General features: G+C 34.1%; 1 protein-coding gene across 9 annotated transcripts in view; it reads right to left on the bottom strand.

Moving 5' to 3' along the window:
• Asxl2 (ASXL transcriptional regulator 2) overlaps window positions 1–22,555 on the bottom strand; it is a 135,457-nt gene that overhangs the window by 28,000 nt on the left and 84,902 nt on the right. For 4 of the 9 annotated variants that reach the window (XM_048804694.1, XM_048804693.1, XM_048804695.1 and 1 more), the window contains 4 exons: window positions 14,082–14,234; window positions 11,111–11,226; window positions 6,916–7,039; window positions 5,943–6,086 (listed from right to left, as the gene is read on the bottom strand). In XM_048804694.1, coding sequence (XP_048660651.1) covers window positions 5,943–6,086; window positions 6,916–7,039; window positions 11,111–11,226; window positions 14,082–14,234 — 537 coding nt within the window. Of the gene's footprint in view, window positions 1–5,942; window positions 6,087–6,915; window positions 7,040–11,110; window positions 11,227–14,081; window positions 14,258–22,555 lie in introns of all 9 variants that reach the window. The other 5 variants (XM_015479905.2, XM_048804700.1, XM_048804699.1 and 2 more) reach the window with 4 other exon arrangements.

Genomic DNA, 22,555 nt, shown 5'->3' with positions numbered 1-22,555 from the left:
CTTAAAAAAAAAAAAAAAAAAAAGACAAAGGAGTCAGGTGCAGTACCACATGCCTGTAATGACTAGGGAAACTAAGGCTGGAAGATCTGAAGTTCAAGGCCACCTCTGGAAACTTGGAGAGACCCTGTCTCAAAATAAGAAATAGAAAGAGCTGGGGATGTAGCTCAGTGGTAGAGTATTTCTGGGTTCAATTCCCAGTACAAAAAAAGAAAAGTACAAGAAGGGTCTGGGATTATAGTTCCACGGTAGAGTGCTTGCTAGTATGTGCAAGGCCCTGGTTTGAGCCACACCACCAGAAGAGGAAGAAGAAGAAGAAAATCCTTGCAAGCATCCTTAAGGAAGGGAAAGATTTCATAAAAAGGAAAAACAAAGTGGCAGTAAACTTCTTCACAACAAAGGAATTAAGAACAAATAGATAGGATGTATAAAATGCTGAAAGAACTAGGAATCCTGGAATGCCCACCAAACTATCCTTCAAAAATGAATGTGGAATAAAGGCATTTATAAAGATAAACAAAAGGAGAGGACATTTAATATCAAGGAACCCACACTAAATAAAGTTCTTAAAAATTTATACTTTAGGAGAGAAAATTGTAGAAGGATGGGTTGGAATACAATGGAGAAAGGTTAAGCATGTAGGGGCTGTGGTAGAACGCTTACCTATCATGTGTGAGTCACTGGGTTCAATCCTCAGCACCACATAAAATAAATAAATAAAGCATGTAGAAAAATCTACACCAATGTTATTTATATATTCTAGTAGATGATTCCAAGTAGATATTCTGATTTGTGGGACTGAAAACGAAAATATTATTTAAGTCAAGATAAAAAGATTAGTGCTAAACTGTAAAATACTTCCACAGTTGTAAAGGAATATCAAATGGTTTTTTTCTTTTTTAATTTCTTTTAGTTGTTGATAGACCTTTATTTATTTATACGTGGTGCTGAGAATCAAACCTAGTGCCTCACACATGCCAGTCAAGTATGCTACTGCTGAGCCACAGACCCAGCCCATCAAGTGGTTTTCTTTGAAGAAACAACTCCAGATATATTAACAAACACAATAAAGTCAGAAGGGGTAGTACATACCTGCAATCTCAATGATTTGGAAGGTGAGCCAGGAGGATAGCAAGTTTGAGGCCAGCCTCAGATATTAGTGAGGCCCTAACCAATTTAGTAATTCCCTGTTTCAAACAATAAAAAGGGATGGGGAGCAGTGATAAAGCACCCTAAGTTCAATCCCCAGTAACAAACAAACAAACACACCACCACCAAAGGAAAGAGATTGTCACATTCAATTAAAAACAAAACACAGAGCTGGGATTGTAGCTAAGTGGTAGAACACTTGCCTAGCATGTGTGAGACACTGGGTTCAATTCTCAGCACCACATATAAATAAATAAAGAGAAATATATAAAGCTCAAGCATACAGAAATAAAGTATGAACAAAGTAAAAATAAGCTAGGCAAAAACTAAAGCTGGAGAGGTGTCATACCATTTATTAATATCAAACAAATGACTTCAAGTAAAAACCTATCAGTAACTGATGAGGTAAATGAATAATGATAAAAACCTGAATCTAACAAAGAATTTAAACATGAAAAACATGTAATACAAATAGAGCCAGGCACAGAAGTGCCCATGTATAATCCCAGGGACAAGGGATCAACTTCACAGATGAAGATCAACTGTCCCAGATATGAAAGCTTGCTCAATCTACACTGTTAAGTTATATTGTAGGACTCTTAAGCCCTGACACTGTGGCTTCAGAGTCTTTTGCTCTGTATAACACAGCCTATGATTTCATTTCGGTTTAAAGTTCATAACAAAAACAAAAACAAAAATCCCTATTATACTTGGAAATTAAAAACTTCAAAATAACTCCTGAGACAAAGAAATTAAAATATACACATATATTTAACTTTTCAAAATGAATGATGATAAATACCGTACCTGAGAGGTAAAGGTAAATGTAAAAAAAAAAAAAAATCAATTACCAAGGCACAAAATGAAAAGTAAAGGCTCTATATTCAAACCTGTCTTTCTGCCAAAAAACATCTTAAATTTGGAGAAATGAAATAACAATATACATACTAATTACATTTGCTTAATTGCACTAAATATCTTGAACATCTTTAAAATAACTACCAACAAATCAATCAATCTATCTATCTATCTATCTATGGTACTGGGTATTGCAACCAAAGGTGCTTTACCACTGAGTCACATCACCCAACCCTTTCTATTTTATTTTGAGACAGGGCCTGGCTAAGTTGCCTAGGCTGCCTTCAAATTTGCAATCCTCTGGCCTCAACCTCCTGAGTTGGTGGGATTATAGGCATGTGCCATGGTGCCCTGCTCAGACTTCCTTTTAAAAAAGCTTATGTATCACATTCTAAAGGTTCTATTATGATCAACTTAACCGAACTCCCACTGATGATCATGTCAATGATTACTAGTTTCCATTTGTAAAAACAACGTTGCAGGGTTGCGGATATAGTTCAGTGGTACAGAGAGCACTTGCCTAGCATGTTAAACACCTGAGTTCAATCCCCAGACCCAGAAAACAAAAACAAAAACAAAAACAAAACCATACAGTGCCTGTATACAGTAGAAAGCAACGGCCTACCTTTCCTTTCACACTGCAACTCATGAAATTAGAGGTTTAGCAGTCCTGGTATGACTTTTACTATTTTCCCATTCATTCTATCTTTAAATCGGAATCAAACTATAGCTAAAATTTGAACTTTGTGATTGAGAAGCAGTTGTAAATTATTCCCTAGTATTGATCAAACTGTACCCTAAAAACACTTTTATGTGCTTGAGTGGCAGACTAGTTTCTATCTTGAATTTTGGTAAAGTCAACCTTATTTTGTTTCAGTTTAGGCTGCCTTAATTTATTCTATTACACTTGAAATCTAAGTCATGTTTCCTCCGAATCTGGGATGTAAAAACATACAACATACTATCAATTTTAATGAAATTAAAAATCAACTTTACCAATGTTAGCTTAAAAATATTTCATGTAAATCATCTACTTTAATTTTTATCATTTTTAACACAAAATATAGAAATTCTTCCATGAATTTTGAAGATACTCATTGTGGCTACATTGTAAAAGTTCTTATAATGCTCATTGCAAAAGAGAAAAACTTTCATTTACTTCTCAGTTATTAGATCTAACTTAAACTACACTATGGTTTCATTTTTTACAGTTAATTTTTCCTAGTTTTCCATAAAAGAAATTCTTGGTTCATCATTCTCTCAGTTCTGTACCTCTATATTTCTACTGCAATATGAATAAAACTTTGCTCAGCTTGACATCAATACCCTTAAGGCTCAAAACATGTATTTGACATATTAGTATAACTTAAGTTTTGTTTGACAAATGAATACTACCTTTAAGAGAATTGATTATCAAATGTTATTCTCTTTCTATATAGGAAATACTGCCTTTAAGAGAAAGTACCAATTCACAACCCCACCTAGAATCAACACCACCCCCCACTTTTAAACTAAGCATTTCTCTGGAAATATTATTAATTAATTATATTCTCACACTTTAATAGTTAAAATGTATCTGGAATACTTAAATGAACACAGAATAAATTTCCCTCAGATGTGTTGGACTGCTGCACATTTTTTCCCCTCTTTTTGGTGCTAGGAGAGAACCCAGGGCCTCGTAAGCATGTGCTCTTTACCACGTATTCCATGCCCTGTTGTGCTATTTTTTATCTTCTGTGTAGCTCCTGAAATGTCTGTAATCCCAATTCTTTTTTAATCCTATGACTTGTGATGAATTTAACGATATGTTATGCATGTCTTTCCATGAAAAAAATATATGGTATTTAAAAATCATTTTTAAGGGGCTCAGTGGTAGACTGCTTGCCTAGCATATGTGAGGCACTGGGTTCATTTCTTAGCACCATATAAAAAAAATAAATAAATAAAATAAAGGTATTGTGTCCATCTACAACTAAAAATATTTTTAAATTGACACAAATAGTACATCAGAACTTATTTCATCTAACTAGCTATAACTTGTACCTGTTGACTATGATGTTTTCCCCATTTCTCTCTCCTTCCTACTTTCCCTACCTTCTGGTAACCTCCATTCTACTCTCAACTTCTGTGAGACCAGACCAGCTTTTTTTTTGGTACTGGGGGATTGAACTCAGGAGCACTCAAATACTAAGCCACATCCTCAACCCTATTTTGTATTTTATTTAGAAACAGGGTTTCACTTACTTTTGCTGAGGCTGGTTTTGAACTTGCAATCCTCCTGCCTTAGCTTCCCAAACTGCTGGGATTACAGGTGTGCACCACTGTCCCAGCTATGAGACCATACTATGTGATCTCACTCATGTGGAATCTATAAGATTGAGATTCCACATGAGTGAGATCACATAGTATTTTGTCTTTCTGTGCCTGCCTTATTTTTACTGAAAAGAATGGCTTCCAGTTTCACCCATGATGTTACAAAGGACAATTTCATCCTTTTATGTCTGAATATTCCATTGTATGTAAATACCACACTTTCATTAACCATTCATCAGTCAATACACACTTAGGTTGATTCCATTTCTTGGCTATTGTAAATAGTGCTATAATAAACACATGATCCTAATTTTAAAAATCTTTGAATGAAAAATATTTTTTTGTCTTTCTGGAATCATCTGATTATTTTGGATGTTTTCAAATTTTAGAACAATGTATCTTGGCATACTTTTCTGTTTTGTTTTTATTTTTAGTACTGGGGACTGAAACCAGGGGCTCTTTACATCCCCAGACCTTTCATATTTTGAGACAGGGTCTCACTAAATTTCTGAGGCTGGTCTTGAACTTACAATTCTCCTGCCTCAGTCTTCTGAGTCACTAGGATTAAAGGTGTGAGCCTGCATCCATCTTTTTTGTTTCTTTACATCTAATCTCAACTTTCAATCTGGAGTCCTGTGATTTTCAATTCTAAGATGTTCTCATAGTCTTTTCTTCACATTTAGTTCCCTTTCAACTTCTCTTCTTAATAGTTCTACTTTTTGGGACAATGAACAACGTGGATTGGTGTTTCAATTTCTTACCTCTTCTCTGCTATTGAACATCTCTTTATTTTTTTGATTCACCAATCACAAGAATCACTTCTTAGTATTTGTATTTAACTTGATCTCTCAAATTTCAGTACAGTGCCTCACTGTCTGCCCTCAGCTATGTGTAGTGTCCCTAAAATGGAATTTCTTTCATCCAATCTCACCTCAAAATAAACTTCTTTTCTTCTGTTAAGGTGAAGCATAAAACTGGTTATTTTAAACTCTTCACCTCACTTTTCTCTTCTATAATATATCATCTCTTCAGTTCTTGTATTTCTATACTCTTATGTTAGTGGGATTTCCAAGAAAAAGAAAAAACTTTCAGTTTGTCTTATTTAATTATAAGCCTTTCTATTTTTCTGTCTATAGAAATGACATGTAAATAATGCAGGACACAAAGCAACTTTCTGGTAGAAAGAAATAACCACAAAATGACTGATGACAGATCTTTCTCTGAAATAAAGTTTGATAAGGGGAGCACAGGAAGAACATGAAGATATTTAAGAGTACAAAGGTGAACATGGTAAAAAAACAAAACAAAACAAAACAAAACAAAAAATCACAGGAAAAAGACATACTACATTAATTCTGTCTTTATTTCTTTTCATTTCTTAGAAGTGATTATGTCAGACTGGGTATGTAGCCGGGTGGTGAAGCACTTAATATAGTAAGTGCAAGGCCCTGGATTTGATTCCTAGCACCACACAAAAACAACGAAGAGTCATTAATAAATTATTTCTAATCTTTGCTATATAACCCAAATCATGCACTAAACATAAGTCAAATGGCTGATGAATTTCAAATCTATAACTGACAAATCATGGCAATGAAAACAAAAATCTTTGTAAACTAACTTACTTGTATGGAGTCTGTCAGACCTCTGGAAAGACTTCTTCCCTAAGCCTAGTAAGGGACTTTCCACTTTAACTGAGGAAGAAAAGCTGGAGTTTGGATTCTGGGGGCTGCTTGACTGTCCATCAGATTGCTTTCCTTCCCATATTGCTAGGGAGAAAAATAAGAAAGACTAGAGGCACGGAGGTTATAAACAGAAATTAATTAATTAATCAATCATTCAATGTGAACTATAGGGAGTTATGTATGAGGAAATTCTGGCCCTGGCTAATGTGTTTTCAATCTGAGAACTGAAGTAAAAAAATAAAATCCTTTCCTTCCTCCTAACACACTTTCCATTTTTGTTGATAAGTCTCCTTTCTATTAACAAAAGAAAAAAAAGCAAAGTTCTGCAAGACTCAGAATTTTTTTGGCAATTCTATAGAATAAGCTTATGGCATCAAACTGAATTATATAAGAAAATACAGTCTTTCAGTTAGTCCAGTTTAGATTAAAAACAAAATAAGCACAAAATCCAAAAGCCTATTGACATATCCAACAGAAACTGAAAGGTAGTATGTATAACCTCTTACTTTTAAGGAAGAGAACTGGTAAAGAGCTTATTTTGACTTTTTTTTGTTTGTTTGTTTCCTCCTGGAAACAAAAGATTTATAATGTTACTGACTGGGATGCTTCCAAGTATTATAGGTTAGAAATAGTGGAAATTAGTCTTGATTTATTTCTTACATACTAATCTTATTTATAAACTTTTAAAAAACTGCATGATATTTTACAGAAAAACTCCTTTTATTTTAAAAGAATTTATATTGATAATTTGGCAATACAGGGTCATATAAATAAATGTAGCAATTTAAGAATAAATTTCCAGATTTTAATAAGGAAAATATGAGACAACTTTTTAAATATAAATTTATAACACCAACATGAATACACTGGGATAAAGAAACTTCCATTGAAAAAAAATGCCCAAACTACCTACCAGGTTTGGCAGTAGCAGAATCACTGGATTTGACAGACTTGAGAGGAAGGTGTTGGTTGGAGGAGATGGACATGCTTGGTCTGCATTGCTGCTGCTGCTTCTTTTGCTGTTGTTGCTTTAAAGCCTACAAAGAGAAAACTGACTATAATACATAAATTAGCTTTTAGTAAAAATAAAAAGTAAAATGACTTCTTTTTAAGTTGTAAGAAGAACGCTACTCATTATTCAATTTCTTTGAAATTTATCAGAGCAAATAAAACCTAAATTAGACAAATTAAACACAAGACGGCAATGATCCCTAGAGTTTGGTTACTTTTTGCCAGTATTATCCTTTATATATAATTGTGAGGAACAGCCAGTTGATATCTTTTAGAACTTAAAAATTCCCAGTAAGTCAAGGATAAAGGACTTAGGAATCTTATAAGAGAACTGTATATGTTTTACCATTTTTTTGTAAACAATTCTAAGCCCTGTACCAAGAAGAGCCCTATTTGCACCAACACTATAAAGAAATGCAAATATTCAACTTATTTATATGCTTCAGAGGTACTACATTTGAAAAAAAGGTAAATAACTACTTGAATTATCTTGGGAAAGAATATTGAGGCTTATTTCAATTTACCATATTTCCGCAATTTATAATAATGCAGTAAACAGAGGGGAAGGAAAACTAGAAAATAATAGTTAAAAGAATAGTATAGCTCCTTCTGGCTACTTGAGATTATTTTCATTTCTATGAGATTATTAATTTATAGACTAAGTAATACTATTTAGAATGAATAAAATCCAGGAAATTTCCAATTTTTAATAAGGAAAATATGAGACAACTTTTTAAATTAAGGTTGGGGGGAGGGAGGGAGACAGACAGGGTGATGGGGGATTATGAATGTGCATAAGAAAGCAATTTCCAGGTTTTCCGGGAAATGACTTTGTGTTATGGTTTGTATCTGGAATATCCCCCCAAAATCTCATGTTTTGAAAGCATGATCCCAACACAGCAAGGTTCAGAGGTAGCAATTTTAGGCAATAATTAAGGCTCTGAACCCATCAGTGGAGCATTAATATACTGACAGCTGAATGGACTAGTGGACTGTAAGCAAGTGGGGGCATGGCTGGAAGAAGTAGGTCACTGGGCGTGTGGCCCTAGACCATATCTGTCTCTCGTGGCTTCCTTCTCTCTCCTTCCCAGCTGCCATGAGCTAGGCAGTTTTCCTCTGCCATGCCATTTCTGCCTTGGAGTCAGTTGACCATGGACTGACACCTCTGAAACCATGAGCTAAAATAAATCTTCCTCTTATAAGTGGTTCATATCAGGATTTTGGTCACAGCCACAAAAAGCTGACTTGCCCATTTTAAGCTTTAACCTTCAGGACCATCATGCAATGTTAAATAACTGGTTACTTCCAAGATGCTACAAGGCACAGTGGCAACCCATTGTCCATTCCAGGTTAATGCAAAACTTACCCCATCTATTTCTTCTGTGATCACGTAAATTCACAAACATTATGGAAGCAGAATCATTTATAGCCCATTAATTAAGAATTACACACAGTTCTTGTCCTACCTTAGTAGTTTACAAACTCTGTTCCTAATTCGATTTTAAAACAAATAAATACATAAACAACAAGAACCTCCTCATTTGTGGTAAAGAATAACAGTAATTATGATTACTATGGAAAACGTACACTGTAGACAAAGACTTAAGTTAACATAGCACACTGATTTCTACAAAGAAATCACAACATTTCATTCTTAAGATTACAAGAGTATACCAGAGTAGCATACGCGTCATTAATTAGTTAACAAGGATTGAAAAAAAATGCTTGCCTTTTCCCTGTAAAAAAAAAAAAAGAAGCACTTAAATTTCTTAAAATCTTTCAAAAATTTATAAAAACACAAATGCTACAGGATATTAATGCAGGCAGTAATCAATTTTATCAAATTTATGGATAGCTTTTCATAAAAGTACTTTTGGTTTAAATACTTTAAAATCTACATAACTTTAAAATTTTGTGTTACTTTTGATTATATACATGATACAAAAATACATTTTTAATATTAAATTCAAACTCAAAGCTAAATTCTTTTTTTGACCATCACTCCTGGTGTACAACCTCAAAGGTAACCAGTCATTGATTTGTTTTTCCCTACTGAACTTTTTTTCATATTTACATATATGTGTGTGCAATAAACATTCATAGTTCCATTAAAAACAGCATTGTTTTGTGGATATGTGTATATTTTTATAATTGGTATCATGCCCTATATACTGTAGTAAAACTTAATTTTAATGATTCAATATTATTTTGTGGTGATTTTTCCCTATGTAAAGTGTGTGCAACTCCATCATAAAATAAACCTCTTTTATATAATTGTCTACTTTATTGATATATGATTGCTTATTAAGGAATTTTCTAACATATATGTAAATTAGAAAATTTTAGATTTTATACATGTTTGTTAAGTCTATTTCCACGTTTGCTATAATAAACATATGTGCAAATACTTTTCTATATTTGTATATGTATTTTTTCTAACATAAGTTTGAAAATAGTAAATTGCTTAACCATGGGGCATGTGCTTTCAAAATTTAATATATGTTGCAAAATTCCTTTCCAAAGTGGCTACAATAAAATATTCCACAAGCAAATCAGTTTTCCTGCACACTTGCCAATGCTTGATATAATTAAGCTCCTCAATTTATACCAGAATCTGAAGACATAAGTAACCTGTCATTTTAAAGTCTGCCTAAATTACTATCGAGTTTATATTTATTGATCACTTGCATTTCAAAAAAATTGAAAGAATTAAAAGCTAGTTCTTTAAAAAGTTCAATAAGATACTGACAAGTGATACTGGGAAAAAAGAAGACATAGTATAAATGAACACCACTGAGAACAAAATGGAGACATAAAAGAGCACTGTGCACAACTTCATACCAGTATTTGAAAAAAAATTAGATGAAATGAACTGTTTTCTAAGTTTCCAAAATAGGCTCAAAAAAAAAAAAAAAAAAAAAAAAAANTTAAATAGAACATAATATTAGAAAATCTAGCTATGTAATTCAGATTAATGAAAAAAAATCTACCTAAACAAATTTAAATCATCTACATAAATTTCAAAGAAAACATACCTGAAAAATTCAATACCTATTCATGGTTAATACCCTACCACACACTTCACCCTCAAACTTATTAGCAAACTAGGAACAAGTTAGGAACTTCAAAACTGTGATAAAGAGTTATCTATTGAGCTGGGATTGTAGTTCAGTGGTAGAGTGCTTGCCTAGCACTTGTGAGGCACTGGATTTGATTCTCAGCACCAGAGAAATAAAAAAAAATAAAGGTCCACTGACAAATTAAAAATATTTTAAAAGAGTTATCTACCAAGGGGGCTGGGGTTGTGGCTCAGTGGGAGAGTGCTCACTTAGCATGCGTGAGGTGCTGGGTTTGATCCTCAGAACCACATAAAAGTAAATAAATAAACAAACAAATAAATAAATAAACAAACAGAATGGAGGTGTCATGTCCAACTACAACTAAAAAAGAAATATGATTATTATACACAGAAGTACAAAAATTACTAGCACATAATTAAGATACTTCATAAAATTTTCCCTTTAAAAGGGTCTAATGTGGGCTGGGGATATGGCTCAAGCGGTAGTGCGCTTGCCTGGCATGCGTGCGGCCCGGGTTTGATCCTCAGCACCACATACAAAGATGTTGTGTCCGCCGAAAACTAAAAAATAAATATTAAAAAATTCCCATAAATAAATAAATAAATAAATAAATAAATAAATAAAAATAAAAGGGTCTAATGTGGGGCTGGGGTTATGGCTCAGTGGTAGAATGCTTGCCTAGCATGTGTGAGGCACTAGGTTTGATTCTCAGCACCACATACAAATAAATAAAGGTCAATCAACAACTAATAAAATATTAAAAAATAGGGACTGGGGTTGTGGCTCAGTGGTAGAGCGCTTGCCTGGCATGTGTGAGGCACTGGGTTCGATCCTCAGCACCACATAAAAAAATAAATAAATAAATAAAATAAAGGTCTATAAATAATTTAAAAAAAAATTTAAAAAAAAGTAAAAGGGTCTAATGTAAAAGCTCTCAAGGAACTTTCAATAACTTCAGAATCATGCACTGCTACTGTGTGAGATCATCCTTCTGATACACAGACTAGCAATGCTTACCTGCTTTAGTGCCTTCTTGCTGTGCTTCTGTGATGGAGAAATGACTTTACCTGCTGGAATGGTGGGCGATGGGCAGCCTGAATGTGGGGAGGATGGCTGTGACAGTCTAGACGATACTGAGGGAAAAAGTGACAATGAAAAATTCTGTTGTCAGCATTGATATCAAGCACCATTCCTTCCCCAGATTATATGCTACCTGTGTTAAGAACTGTGACCAAACACTTTTGGAAAGGATCTTCTTTTTGTAGTTCTACTGCAGCCTCCCTGTTCATTTATTTCCTCAGAAAGCTCTAATGAAGGGTGATAGGATGGGGAAAGGATGGGTGTTAGTATGCATTAATTTTCATTCTTTAAATTTTCAATAGAACTGAAGCAGCAGGAAGTAAGAGTATAAATCACGAGTCATCAAATTAGATAGAAGGTAGAAAAGATCCTAGGATGCTCTGGATAGTACCTATATTCTAAAGTAAGCCTGAAGATGAATTATGACGACAGGATACAGGGGGAAGTCTTAAACTGACAGTTTAAGACAAAGGCAATAAGGCCATTCCATCTGAAAAACTCTTTCACAGTTTTAAACCTTACACTCCTTCATTTCTTCAATCAATGGTAGTTTAAAGCTTATCAATATGAGATGCCATTTGAAGACTTCTCTAATGGAAGGAATGTAAATGTGTACAGGATGTAATCACTTTCAACTAATGAAGACTAGTTGTTCTACGTGGCCTGTTGAAGCCTGGCCGAACCCAAGTCATACATGAAGGAAGGTACTTGCTTTCAAGAGCCTATATTTCTTATAAAAAAAATAGCACTTACATCTATCTTTATTTTCTTTAAAATTTGGCAGGATGTTAGTTCTGTTTATGTTAAGGAAGAACACAGAAATAGCTGATTCAGACTTGTTAAAGAAAAAGAAGGAAAAAAATGAGAGAGAAAATTATAAACATATTTCTTAGGGATGACTCCTAAAAGTCACGTTTACTAACATCTTCCTTTCAAGATAGGCATTGTTGGCAAAATGACATCCCATGTTAAATCCCATAAGCTTTAAGATATCATATATTTATTGGCAGGTAGCTAACAAGAAAATTGAGTACAGTTTATTAGAATATGCAAGTTTGGAATACAGCATTTCAATTTACTTAGATTTCTCAAGAAATACACAGTAGATACACTTATAGAAAATAACAGTAACAACATTAAGAAAATTTAGCGCTAGTTTTGTATCCCAACTTTTATGAAAAGGCTTATATATGGGAAAGAGTTGATGTACAATAAACTTGATATTAAAAAACCCAAATTATTCAGTGCAACATATCATATAAAATAAAACTGGATAACTTTGGAAATAGCTGAGCAGCAAAAAGAAATCATATCCTCAGTGTACTCTGATGTTGATCAATTTTTGGAAAATAGCAGCTTTATTGAGATGTAATTTACGTATTATATATTTTAAGGTATAAAATTTAATGACTTTTAGTACGGTTATCACCACCATCAGTTTTCATCACTGTCCACACCCACCCTCTCAAATGTCATAACTGCTAGCTATCATTCTTCTTTCCCTCCCCTGATGCCCTCAGGCCTAGGCAATTATTTATCCACCTTCTGTCTGTATGGATTCACCCATTCTGCATGTTTCATATAATGAAATCATAAAATATGTGCTTCTTGTGATGGATTTTATACAAAGCACAATGTTTTGACTACTCTTCTACATTATGACATGAACATTTCAATCCTTTTTATTGTTGACTAATATTCCAATGTGCATATGCTGCATTTAAAAAAATAATCAGCTGATGAACATCTGAATTGTTTCTACTTTTTGGCTATTATGAATGATGTTATGAACAATATTCATGTGTAAGGTTGGTTGATTTGTTTTTCTTGTGGTACGTTGGATTGAACTAAGTATTTTCAGTATACTAGACTAGCACTCTACCACTGAGCTACATCCCCAGGCTGTTTTAATTTCATTTTGAGACAGGGTCTTGCTAAGCTCCTCAGATTGTATTTACAATCCTGTTGCCTTAGCCTCCTGGGTAGCTAAGATTATAAGGGTGTGCCACCATGCCTATCACATGTGTAAGTTTTCACATGTACTTGTTTTCAATTCCCTTCACTTTATTTCTAGGAATGGAACCGCTGGGTCTTACTGCAATCCTATTTTCCAAAATGTCTGCTCTTATTTTATGATGCCAATGGGAAAGCACGAAGGTTTCACTTTCTCTACATCCTTTCCAACACTTGTTCTTGTCTTTATGTATTCCTCACCTCCCCCAAATACTGTTTCATTATAAACAGAAAACCAACCAATCAACCAACTAAAATAATGGCTTCAGAAAGTAAAATTAATCTACTTGTTAGCCTGGAAATGAGACAATAAAGATATCTGTAGTTACCAGGATAAACTGACTGAAATGTTCCCCCTTAAGGCAAAACACTTTCTAACAAATTAAAACCACAAGCTTACCACTAAGCCAACTGAAATAAAAAATGAGAATTGTAAGACTTATCAGTAAGAACTACTTCCAGAGTTGACTTTATGCCAAGTATTGGTCTCAACTTCTATGAAACACTGTTCTAACTTTTTAAATATTAAAGGCTCAGAATTACAAACAGCAAATAGAACAGCAAATAGGACTTAGGCACATGTTGAAACCCTTGTGTCTCCAAATTCCTTTTAGAGGCTAAACTAAATGTCTTTGAGGATACAATTTTATTAAGAATAGTAACCAAGTACTTCTGTGTACCTAAAACTGTCCTGGGTTGATTTTAACAGGATTTCACTGAACTCACATAACTACTCTCTAAGGTAGACACAAGTTCTTTTTCTATTTACTACTCCAAACCCTCAAATTCTACTTTCAGAAATAACTAAATAATCTGATTTTTTATCATCCTTACGTTTTTCTATAAAAATACAGAGTCAAGTTCTGAATTATATTTCAGAATAATGAATAAGTACCTGCAGTGGGCTGATAATGGTGGCCACCAAAAAGATATGTCCACATCCAATTCCCAGAGCCTGTGAATGTTACTTTATTTGGGGAAAGGGTCTTGGCAGATGCAATTAAGTATCTTGAGATGAGAAGATCAACCTGGATTATCCAAGTGGGTCCTAAATCCAACAACAAAGTGTCTCTATAAGAGATACATAGAAAAGACAGACACAGAGAAGAAGGCCATGTGAAGACAGAGCCGGGGACTGAAATAATGTGGCTGCAAGGCAAGTTAGCAACCACGAGATGCTAGAAAAAGCAAGAACAGATTCTCCTTAAAAGCTTCTGTAGGGAGAACAGCTCCAGTGACATCTTGCTTTCAGACACTGGATCTCCAGCCCTGAGCAAATAGATTTCTGATGTTTAAGCTACCCAGTTTATGGTAATTTGCAGTCTTAAGAAATTAATACAAGTACCTAAAACTAATGAGTTTATTTTTCAAAACTATTTCATTTTTAACTCAGATGTTTACATATTTAAAATTAAATCAAAAACTATTATTAAAAATTTGGTACTGAAAACATCTGATTTTGAGCTACTGGGTGCTCCATGAAGTTGTAAACTACCTTTGAGACTTGGTCCTGCAGTATTTAATTGCTTTCTGGCACAAAAAAGGAAAGTCCTTAGCAAATCTTGCACATTTTTTTCCTCAAACCTGGATCAGCTAATTGTCCCATAGAGTACTAGTATTATTTAATTAGAAACAGTATTGAAAGCTAGGTTTAGTGGTCCATGCCTGTAATCCCAGTGACCCAGGAGGCTGAGGCAGGAGGATTCCAAGTTTGAGGTCAGCAAGGGCAACTTAAGACTCATCTCAAAATAAAAATAAAAAAATTAAAAGGGTTGGGAATGTAGCTCCATGATAGACCCCCTAGTCCAGAAAACAAAAACAAAAAGCAGGGGATGGAGGGAAGAAAATAAAAGAAATAGCATTCAAAAACCACACTCTGCATGTTAGATGTGTTCACTGTTACTGGGTTACCAGTGGTTCTAGGACTTATCAATGGTTGGAACAGAAAAACAAGTCTTGTTTTAGAAAGAGAAAAGTAAACTCAAGCTTAGATACTAAATTTTAACATAAGAATACAGGGTTGTCATTTTTTAATTTTATATTTCTATCCCTCCTGATAATTCTGGTTCTTGGTAATATAATTATATTGTTTCTACTACAGATGTGGTTTCAAAGGAAGCACACCAATATAATTTCCAAAAATAAAGACTAATGAATGCAGTTTAAGGTTTGTGTCTGAAATCCTACACCTAAAATATATCCATTGTCATCTATGTATGTCATTATACAACAAATGACATATTTCAATTTCCTATTTCTAGAAAGTACATTTAAAATGTTAATTATGTAAAGCTATAAAACAATTGCCTGTCTTATTAAGTCTAGATCCCCTTCCCTGATTACGCTTCTCTTTCCCTATAGAAAAATCACTTTTATTAGTTTTATTTTTCCATTGTTTATTTCCATTTTTGCTTTTCTTGGGTGGAAATATGTACAGATAACACTAATTTTTTAAAATTAGAGTATTAGAGTTATACATAGTAGGTCGGTTCATTTTGACAAAAATCACAATACATGGACTTTGATTTATTCCATTTCAGTCTCTGTTCCCTCCCGCCTCCTTCCTCCCCAATTCTCCTTCCTCTATACCACTGATCTTCCTTTTGGTCATTTATTTATTTTTGATTGGTGCTTTGTATATATACATAAAAATAGAATTCCCTGGTTACACTAATATTTTTATTTATTTCTTTTGAAAAAGAGATCAAGCTGGGCATGGTGGTGCATGCCTACAACCCTAGTGGCTCAGGAGGCTGAGGCAGGAGGAATGCAAGTTCAAAGCCAGCCTCAGCAATGGGGAGGCAGTAAGCAGTGAGACCCTGTCTCTAATAAAATACAAAAAAGGGATGGGGATGTGGTTCAGTGGTTGAATGAATGCCCCTGAGTTCAATCCCCAGTACCCACCCCCTACCAAAAAAAAGAGAGAGAGAGAGAGAGAGAGAGAGAGAGAGATCAAATATTAACTTCTCAGCACTTTTTCATTTATTCTGTCCTTGAGATAGCCTGGAACATCATCACTCACTAAAAATCTATTAGAAATGAAAGTTATTGGGTCCAAGTTTGGATCTATTGAACCAGTAACTCCAAAGGAGGGTCCTAGAAATCTACATAATAGTTCATGTGATTCTGATGTACACTCCAGTCTGAGAAACAATGGTCTTAATCTATGCTACTTGGTACTTCTATTTTTGAGATTTATTCTTAGAATTGGGGGTTAAGCCAAAAGATAAACACATAGGTATCCAAAAGTAATATTGAAAAAAGTTTCACTACTTTCAGGTTTTAAAAGAAATTCGCCCATGTTTTCTTTTAGTGTTTGATTTCATGTTTTATTTTCCATCCTCAGTATGGGGGACTGAACCCAGAGGCATTCTCTTATTGAGCTACATTCCCAACCCTTTTTCTTTTGAGATAGCTCACACTTAATCACCCAGGCTGCCCTCAAATATGTGATTCTCCTGTCTTTGTCTGCTGAATGCTAAGATTATAGGCGGTTATATTTATTATACATCTAATTTGTTTGAAATTTATCCTATAGTATTGTGGGAGAAATGAACCTACTTACATCTTTTTGGTTATTTCAACATCTTTGTATATATCTTATGAGGTAATGCTCAGATTCTTTTTTCCCCTTGCTGTTGTTGATGTTATTGCAAATGTTTCTTTTCCCCCATGATCATTTATAATATATATATATATATATGGTGGCTGATTGCTATATATTAATTTTATTTACATCCTGCAACTTTATTATATTCTGCTTTATCAGTCTCAAATGATTCTTTTGTGTTTCTCAGATACAAAAATCATATAAAAATATAGTTTTCTGAGTCTTGTTGTATATTATTTTAATTGCTTTCTCTTGCTTAATATAGAAATGAATACTTCTAACAATGTTAAATATAAATGGAAATGGTGGATACTATCTTGTTTTCTGGTTCTGAACTTGTTCTGGTTAAAGAGTAAACCAATGGTATTTCCCAATTAAGATGCTAGGTTTTTTTTTTTTGTTTTTTTTTTTTGTACCAGGGATGGAAATGGAGGCATTTTACCACTGAGTTACACTCCTAGCCTTTCTCCTTTTTGGGACAGGGTCTCACTAAGTTGTTGAGAATGGCCTTAAACCTGATATCCTCCTGCCTCAGCTTCCTGAGTCACTGAGTTACAGGTATGCAACACCACACCCAACTTCTTTTGTTTTTAGTTGATGCTACTGAAAGGGGAATATAAAAATTTCTTAGTATGTTCCAACATTTTGCCTTACATCTCTAGTAGTTTCTGCTTTATGCAACTTGTTTTACATAAATCTTAACTATTACCATCTAATAGTCATTAAAAAGTGATGCTTTTGATTCTTTTAACATTTTTTGTCCTGAATTATTCACTGTCTGAATACTTCAAAGCTACTGTTTTGGTCTTATTTACTTTTGCTTACTGAATCTTTATCCTCCTTTTATTTATTTGGTTTTGGATGGTACTGGAGATTGAATTCAGAACTTCACTGAGTTATATCTCCAGCTCTTTATATCCAGTTAATCCCTGTACTAAAGTGTTTGGAATAACAGGACATCTTATTCTCAATCCAGCAACTCCGAAGATTCAGAAAAATTTTTCTATTTATTTTCAACTCTGGTATTATTTTTGGACTGCTTTGTAACTTAAAGGAAAAAACACACATTAAAAATATAGTTCAGCCACACTGAAGTACAGAGAAAGAAAAAAAAGAAGGAAAGAGAAGCAACATGGCACAAGTGGGCTGAGTAGGTTTTGAACACCTTCCCATTTCCTTATGAATAAAGAGAGTGACTATAATAACAAAAGAAAAAGACCATGGACAATATCTTTAATGAAATGAGGTGACAAGGTATTCCCCCAAAAACCCAAGAATGAAAGCAGGTTGCACCAAACCCTTGTATGCATAAGTGTCCTTCAGCTTTGACTGCCGGTCTCACTTAAGACAATGAAAACAGATTTTTAATCATAAAAAATATTATGGCAGCTGAGATGATGAACTAGAAAATGTTTCAAAAGGATTTCACTGTAATAATGCTTGTTTGTATAATAAGGAATGCATTTTATTTCCTTTATTAGTTTCCCAGGGTTGCTTTAAAAAAGTATCATAAACTAGAGCTCAAAACAAAAATTTAGTCTCTCACAGTTCTGGAGACTGTAATTCCAAAATCAAAGTATAAGGGCTGGTTCCATCTAAGACTAGGTGGGAAAAATCATTCCAACTTCTCTACTATCTTCTGGTGTCAATCCTTGGTGTTCCTTGGTTTAGATGCAGCACCTCAACCTGTCTTCATCTTCATATGGGGTTCCCCTTGTGTCTCCTTGTCTTCACATGGCCATCTTATATCACCAGTCTTATGGGTTAAGCATCCACCCTATTCCAGTTTGGCTTTATCTTAATGTATTAACTCTATATCAACTCTCTGTCTCTCGTTTTTTTTTTTAAAGGGAGAGAGAGAGAGAGAGAGAGAGGAAGAGAGAGAGAGAGAGAGAGAGGGGGGAAGAGAGAGAGAGAATTTTTTTAAAAAAATATTTATTTTTTAGTTTTCAGCAGACACAACATCTTTGTTTGTATGTGGTGGTGCTGAGGATCAAACCCGGGCCACACGCATGCCAGAAAAGCGCATTACCACTTGAGCCACATCCCCAGCCCTATATCAACTCTTGTTTCTGAAGTTACATTCTAAGGTTCTAGGGCTTAGGACTTCAACAATCTTTTTGAGGGTACAACTTGAATCCTAACACTCACCTTTCTTTCATTTAGCCTATTTTCCAGAGCTATATAGTAACTTAATACTTTCCATTCACTGATTATAAGCTGCATTGCTACTTGAATTTTCTCTAAGGTCCAGAAATTAGAGCATATACTCCAATTTATTCAAAATCATATTCTCATCTATGTTTATAAACCAGAGACTTATAATCTGTACACTTTACCATAGTCATGTCATGTCAAGCTTTAATTAATATTAATAATATCCCCATCACAAAGGAATTCTAGCTCAGCTGGCTTTTATCAGTGAATTCTCCCAAACTTTTTAAGGGGGGAAAAAAAATCTTACACAAATTTCTTCAGAGAACAAAACCCAGCAAATATTAACCAACTTGTTTTATACCAAATTTTGACATGAAAATTATGAGAAAAAAATGCTAACAAATATTTCTCACCAATAAAACAAAAATATCAGATGCAGTGGGCTAGGGTTGTAGCTTAGCAGTACAGCACTTGCCTAGCATGTGTGAGGCACTGGGTTTGATCCTCAGCACCACATATAAAAAAATAAAGGTATTATGTCCATCTACAATTAAAAAGATATTTTAAAAAATCAAATGCAAAATATAAGCAAGTGAGTCTATGGATATGTAGGATTAATAATATACCAAAACATTATCTCCATAGATGAAGGAAAATGACTGAAAAAATTCAAATCTGTAAAATTTCCTCATAAACTACCAATAAAAGGGAAATTACTTCAGACAACCCACGATAGAATCAAAAAAGACAACTGATATTCCATTTCTATTTCACTCTTTAAAGAAGCCCTAGCTACTACAACATGGCAGGAAGGGAAAGAAGCAAGGAAAGAAAGAAGAAAAAGAAAACTGCCATTATTCACAAATCACATGTCTGTATAAGGATACAACCCTAAGTGTATGTGTATATATGTGTGTGTGTGTGTGTATATATATATATATACCATCAGGTTTTTAAAATTTAGCAATATTATTACATATAATGGGCCCTGAGTGGTGTTATATATACTTGCTAGATATGCCAAGAATGCAAGTACATACATAGTCTTTATCTAGGGTTATGTTTGCAGCCAACAATCTCTCTCTTTTTTTTTTTTTTTTTGGTACCGGGGATCAAACCCAGAGGTGTTTCACCACTGAGCTACATCCCTACCACTTTTTAAATTTTGGGACAGGGTCATACTAAGTTGCTGAGGCGGACGTTGAACTTTCCGCCTTCCTGGCTCAGCCTCCCAAGTCACTGGGGTTTATAAGCATAAGCTACTGTACCTGGATGCAGACAACAATCTTAATGAGACAGTCTCTTCCCAGGCAAAGTGTACTTGCTTCTGCTTGAATCCCTCAAGCTCAATGTTTCTTAGCTGAGAAGTAAGGCCCACATATGAGTAACATGTATATGGACCTTCATCTTATCAACCCTGTGAGACCTGGGGTAAAGGGAAACTGACACCTAAAATGTATGCTGGTACTGATAGTGCTTGCTATGCTGTAAGAATCTTTTTTCCTATGATCTAGAAGTCTTGTATCTTTTCTCAATATCCATGAACAAATAACATTCATGAACTCTATGTGCTAGCTAAACTTAAAAACAGGCTTAAATCCAAGACCCTTCACAGTATTCAGAATCAGAGTCCAATTCCAATAGCCAACACAGAAAACCAACTTACAGTCACATGAGATACTATTACAACTCACTGAAGCCTAAAATTAGGAAGACTGACAATATCAAACATTGGTGATTGTGTGAAATAATTGAAATTTTCATGTACCGTGGTATCATTGCTTTGGAAAATTGCTTGGCCATCAATAGACTATTTAATTCTACTTGGGGGTATATACTCAACAGAAATGAGTATAAAAACATATTTTTAAATGTTCACATAATTTTAATACAGAGAGAGAGAAAAAAATAACCTAAATGTTTATTAATGGAGGAATGAGTAAATAAATCTGAGTAATTGTAGATATTTATACAATAAAATACTATACAAATTTTAAAATCTGATATAGTGCTACACACAAGACAATGAGTAAATGTTATGAACAATATTAAAAGCAAAAAATATATAAACATGATTTGATTTACATAGGTTTAAACACTGTCTCTGAATTCTATCTGTTCCAGAAAAAACTCATCTGTGACATGAGAAGTTATTATTTGGGGCAAAGGATATGACCATAAGGGAATGGGGGCATTATTTTGCTCCTTGGTCTGGGAACTGGTTCAAGGTGCTATTCCATTTGTAAAAATTTAACAAGTGGTATACTTATTTTTTTAAAAAAATATTTTTAGTTTATTTATTTATTTTTATGTGGTACTGAACCCAGTGCCTCACATGTGCTAGGCAAGCGCTCTTCCTCTGAGCTACAACCCTAGTCCTTTACTTGTATTTATTTATTTTTATGTGGTGCTAAGGATCAAATACAGTGCCCACACAAGCCAGGCAAGTGCTCTACCACTGAGCTATAACCCCAGCCAACAAGTGGTATACTTATGATATGTCCATTAATGAATATATATTATGACCCAATAAAAATCTTAAAATAGGCAAAATCAATCTACTTTGACATAAGACAGTATTTACATTTTTAGCTTAAATTTATTTATAAAAATTGTATGTATTTTTTGGGAGTACCATATATACACACACACAATAAACATGGAATTGCAGGATCATACAATAGACCTGTTTTTAATTTTTTTTGAGGAACCTACTTCTCCTATGTCTTCTCCATAATAGCTGTATTAATTTACATTCCCACCAACTTACTCTTCTTCAAAACAGCTGTATTAATTTACATTCCTACCAACCATTTGCAAAGGGTTCCCTTTTCTTCACATCTTCTCGTTATCTTTTGACTTTGATAGTAATCATTCTTACTAGAAAGAACTGATATCTCATGTAGCTTTGATTACATTTCCCTAATGATTGATGATGCTGAACATTTCTTTCATATGCTTATTGGCTGTTTGTCTTCTCTTAAGAAATGTCTATTTAGGCCTATTGCTCATTTTTAGTTTTTAGCTGATGAGGTGTTTAAGTTTTTTTAATATATCCCAGGTATTAATCCTTGTCAGATGGACAGTTGGCAAATATTTTCTCCTATTCTGTAGGTTATCTCTTCATCCTATTGACTATTATCTTTGCTGGGCAAAGATGTAATCCCATTTGTTTCTCTGCTTTGGGAGTCTTGTCCAAAAAATCCTGACCCATTCCATGTCCTTAAGTCATTCCCCTGTGTTTCCTTCTACTGGTTTCATACTTGCACGTCTTATATGTTTAATAAGACATTATAATTATTTTATTATTAATAAAAATAAATCCATTTATTTTTGCAACTGGTTAGAGATAAGAGGGCAGATGAAGGATGAGAAGAGGCTGGGAGATGGCATGATGTCTCTGCAGTGTAGGTAAAGGATCATAAAATTACTTACTCATGGTGGTAAGGGTAATTTTCTGTGCCCAACTCAAAAAGAAGGCAAGACAATTTTATACTTTTTCCTCCTTTAAAATAAAAGTAGGGCTGGGCAACACGCCTGTAATCCCAAAGACTTGGGAGGATGAGGCAGGAGGATCACGAGTTCAAAGCCAGCCTCTGCAA

Source organism: Marmota marmota, unplaced genomic scaffold (assembly GCF_001458135.2).
Source record: "Marmota marmota marmota unplaced genomic scaffold, marMar, whole genome shotgun sequence".
NCBI lineage: Eukaryota > Metazoa > Chordata > Mammalia > Rodentia > Sciuridae > Marmota > Marmota marmota.
Note: the sequence above shows the minus strand (reverse complement) of the source record. Positions and strands in the feature narration are given on the sequence as shown.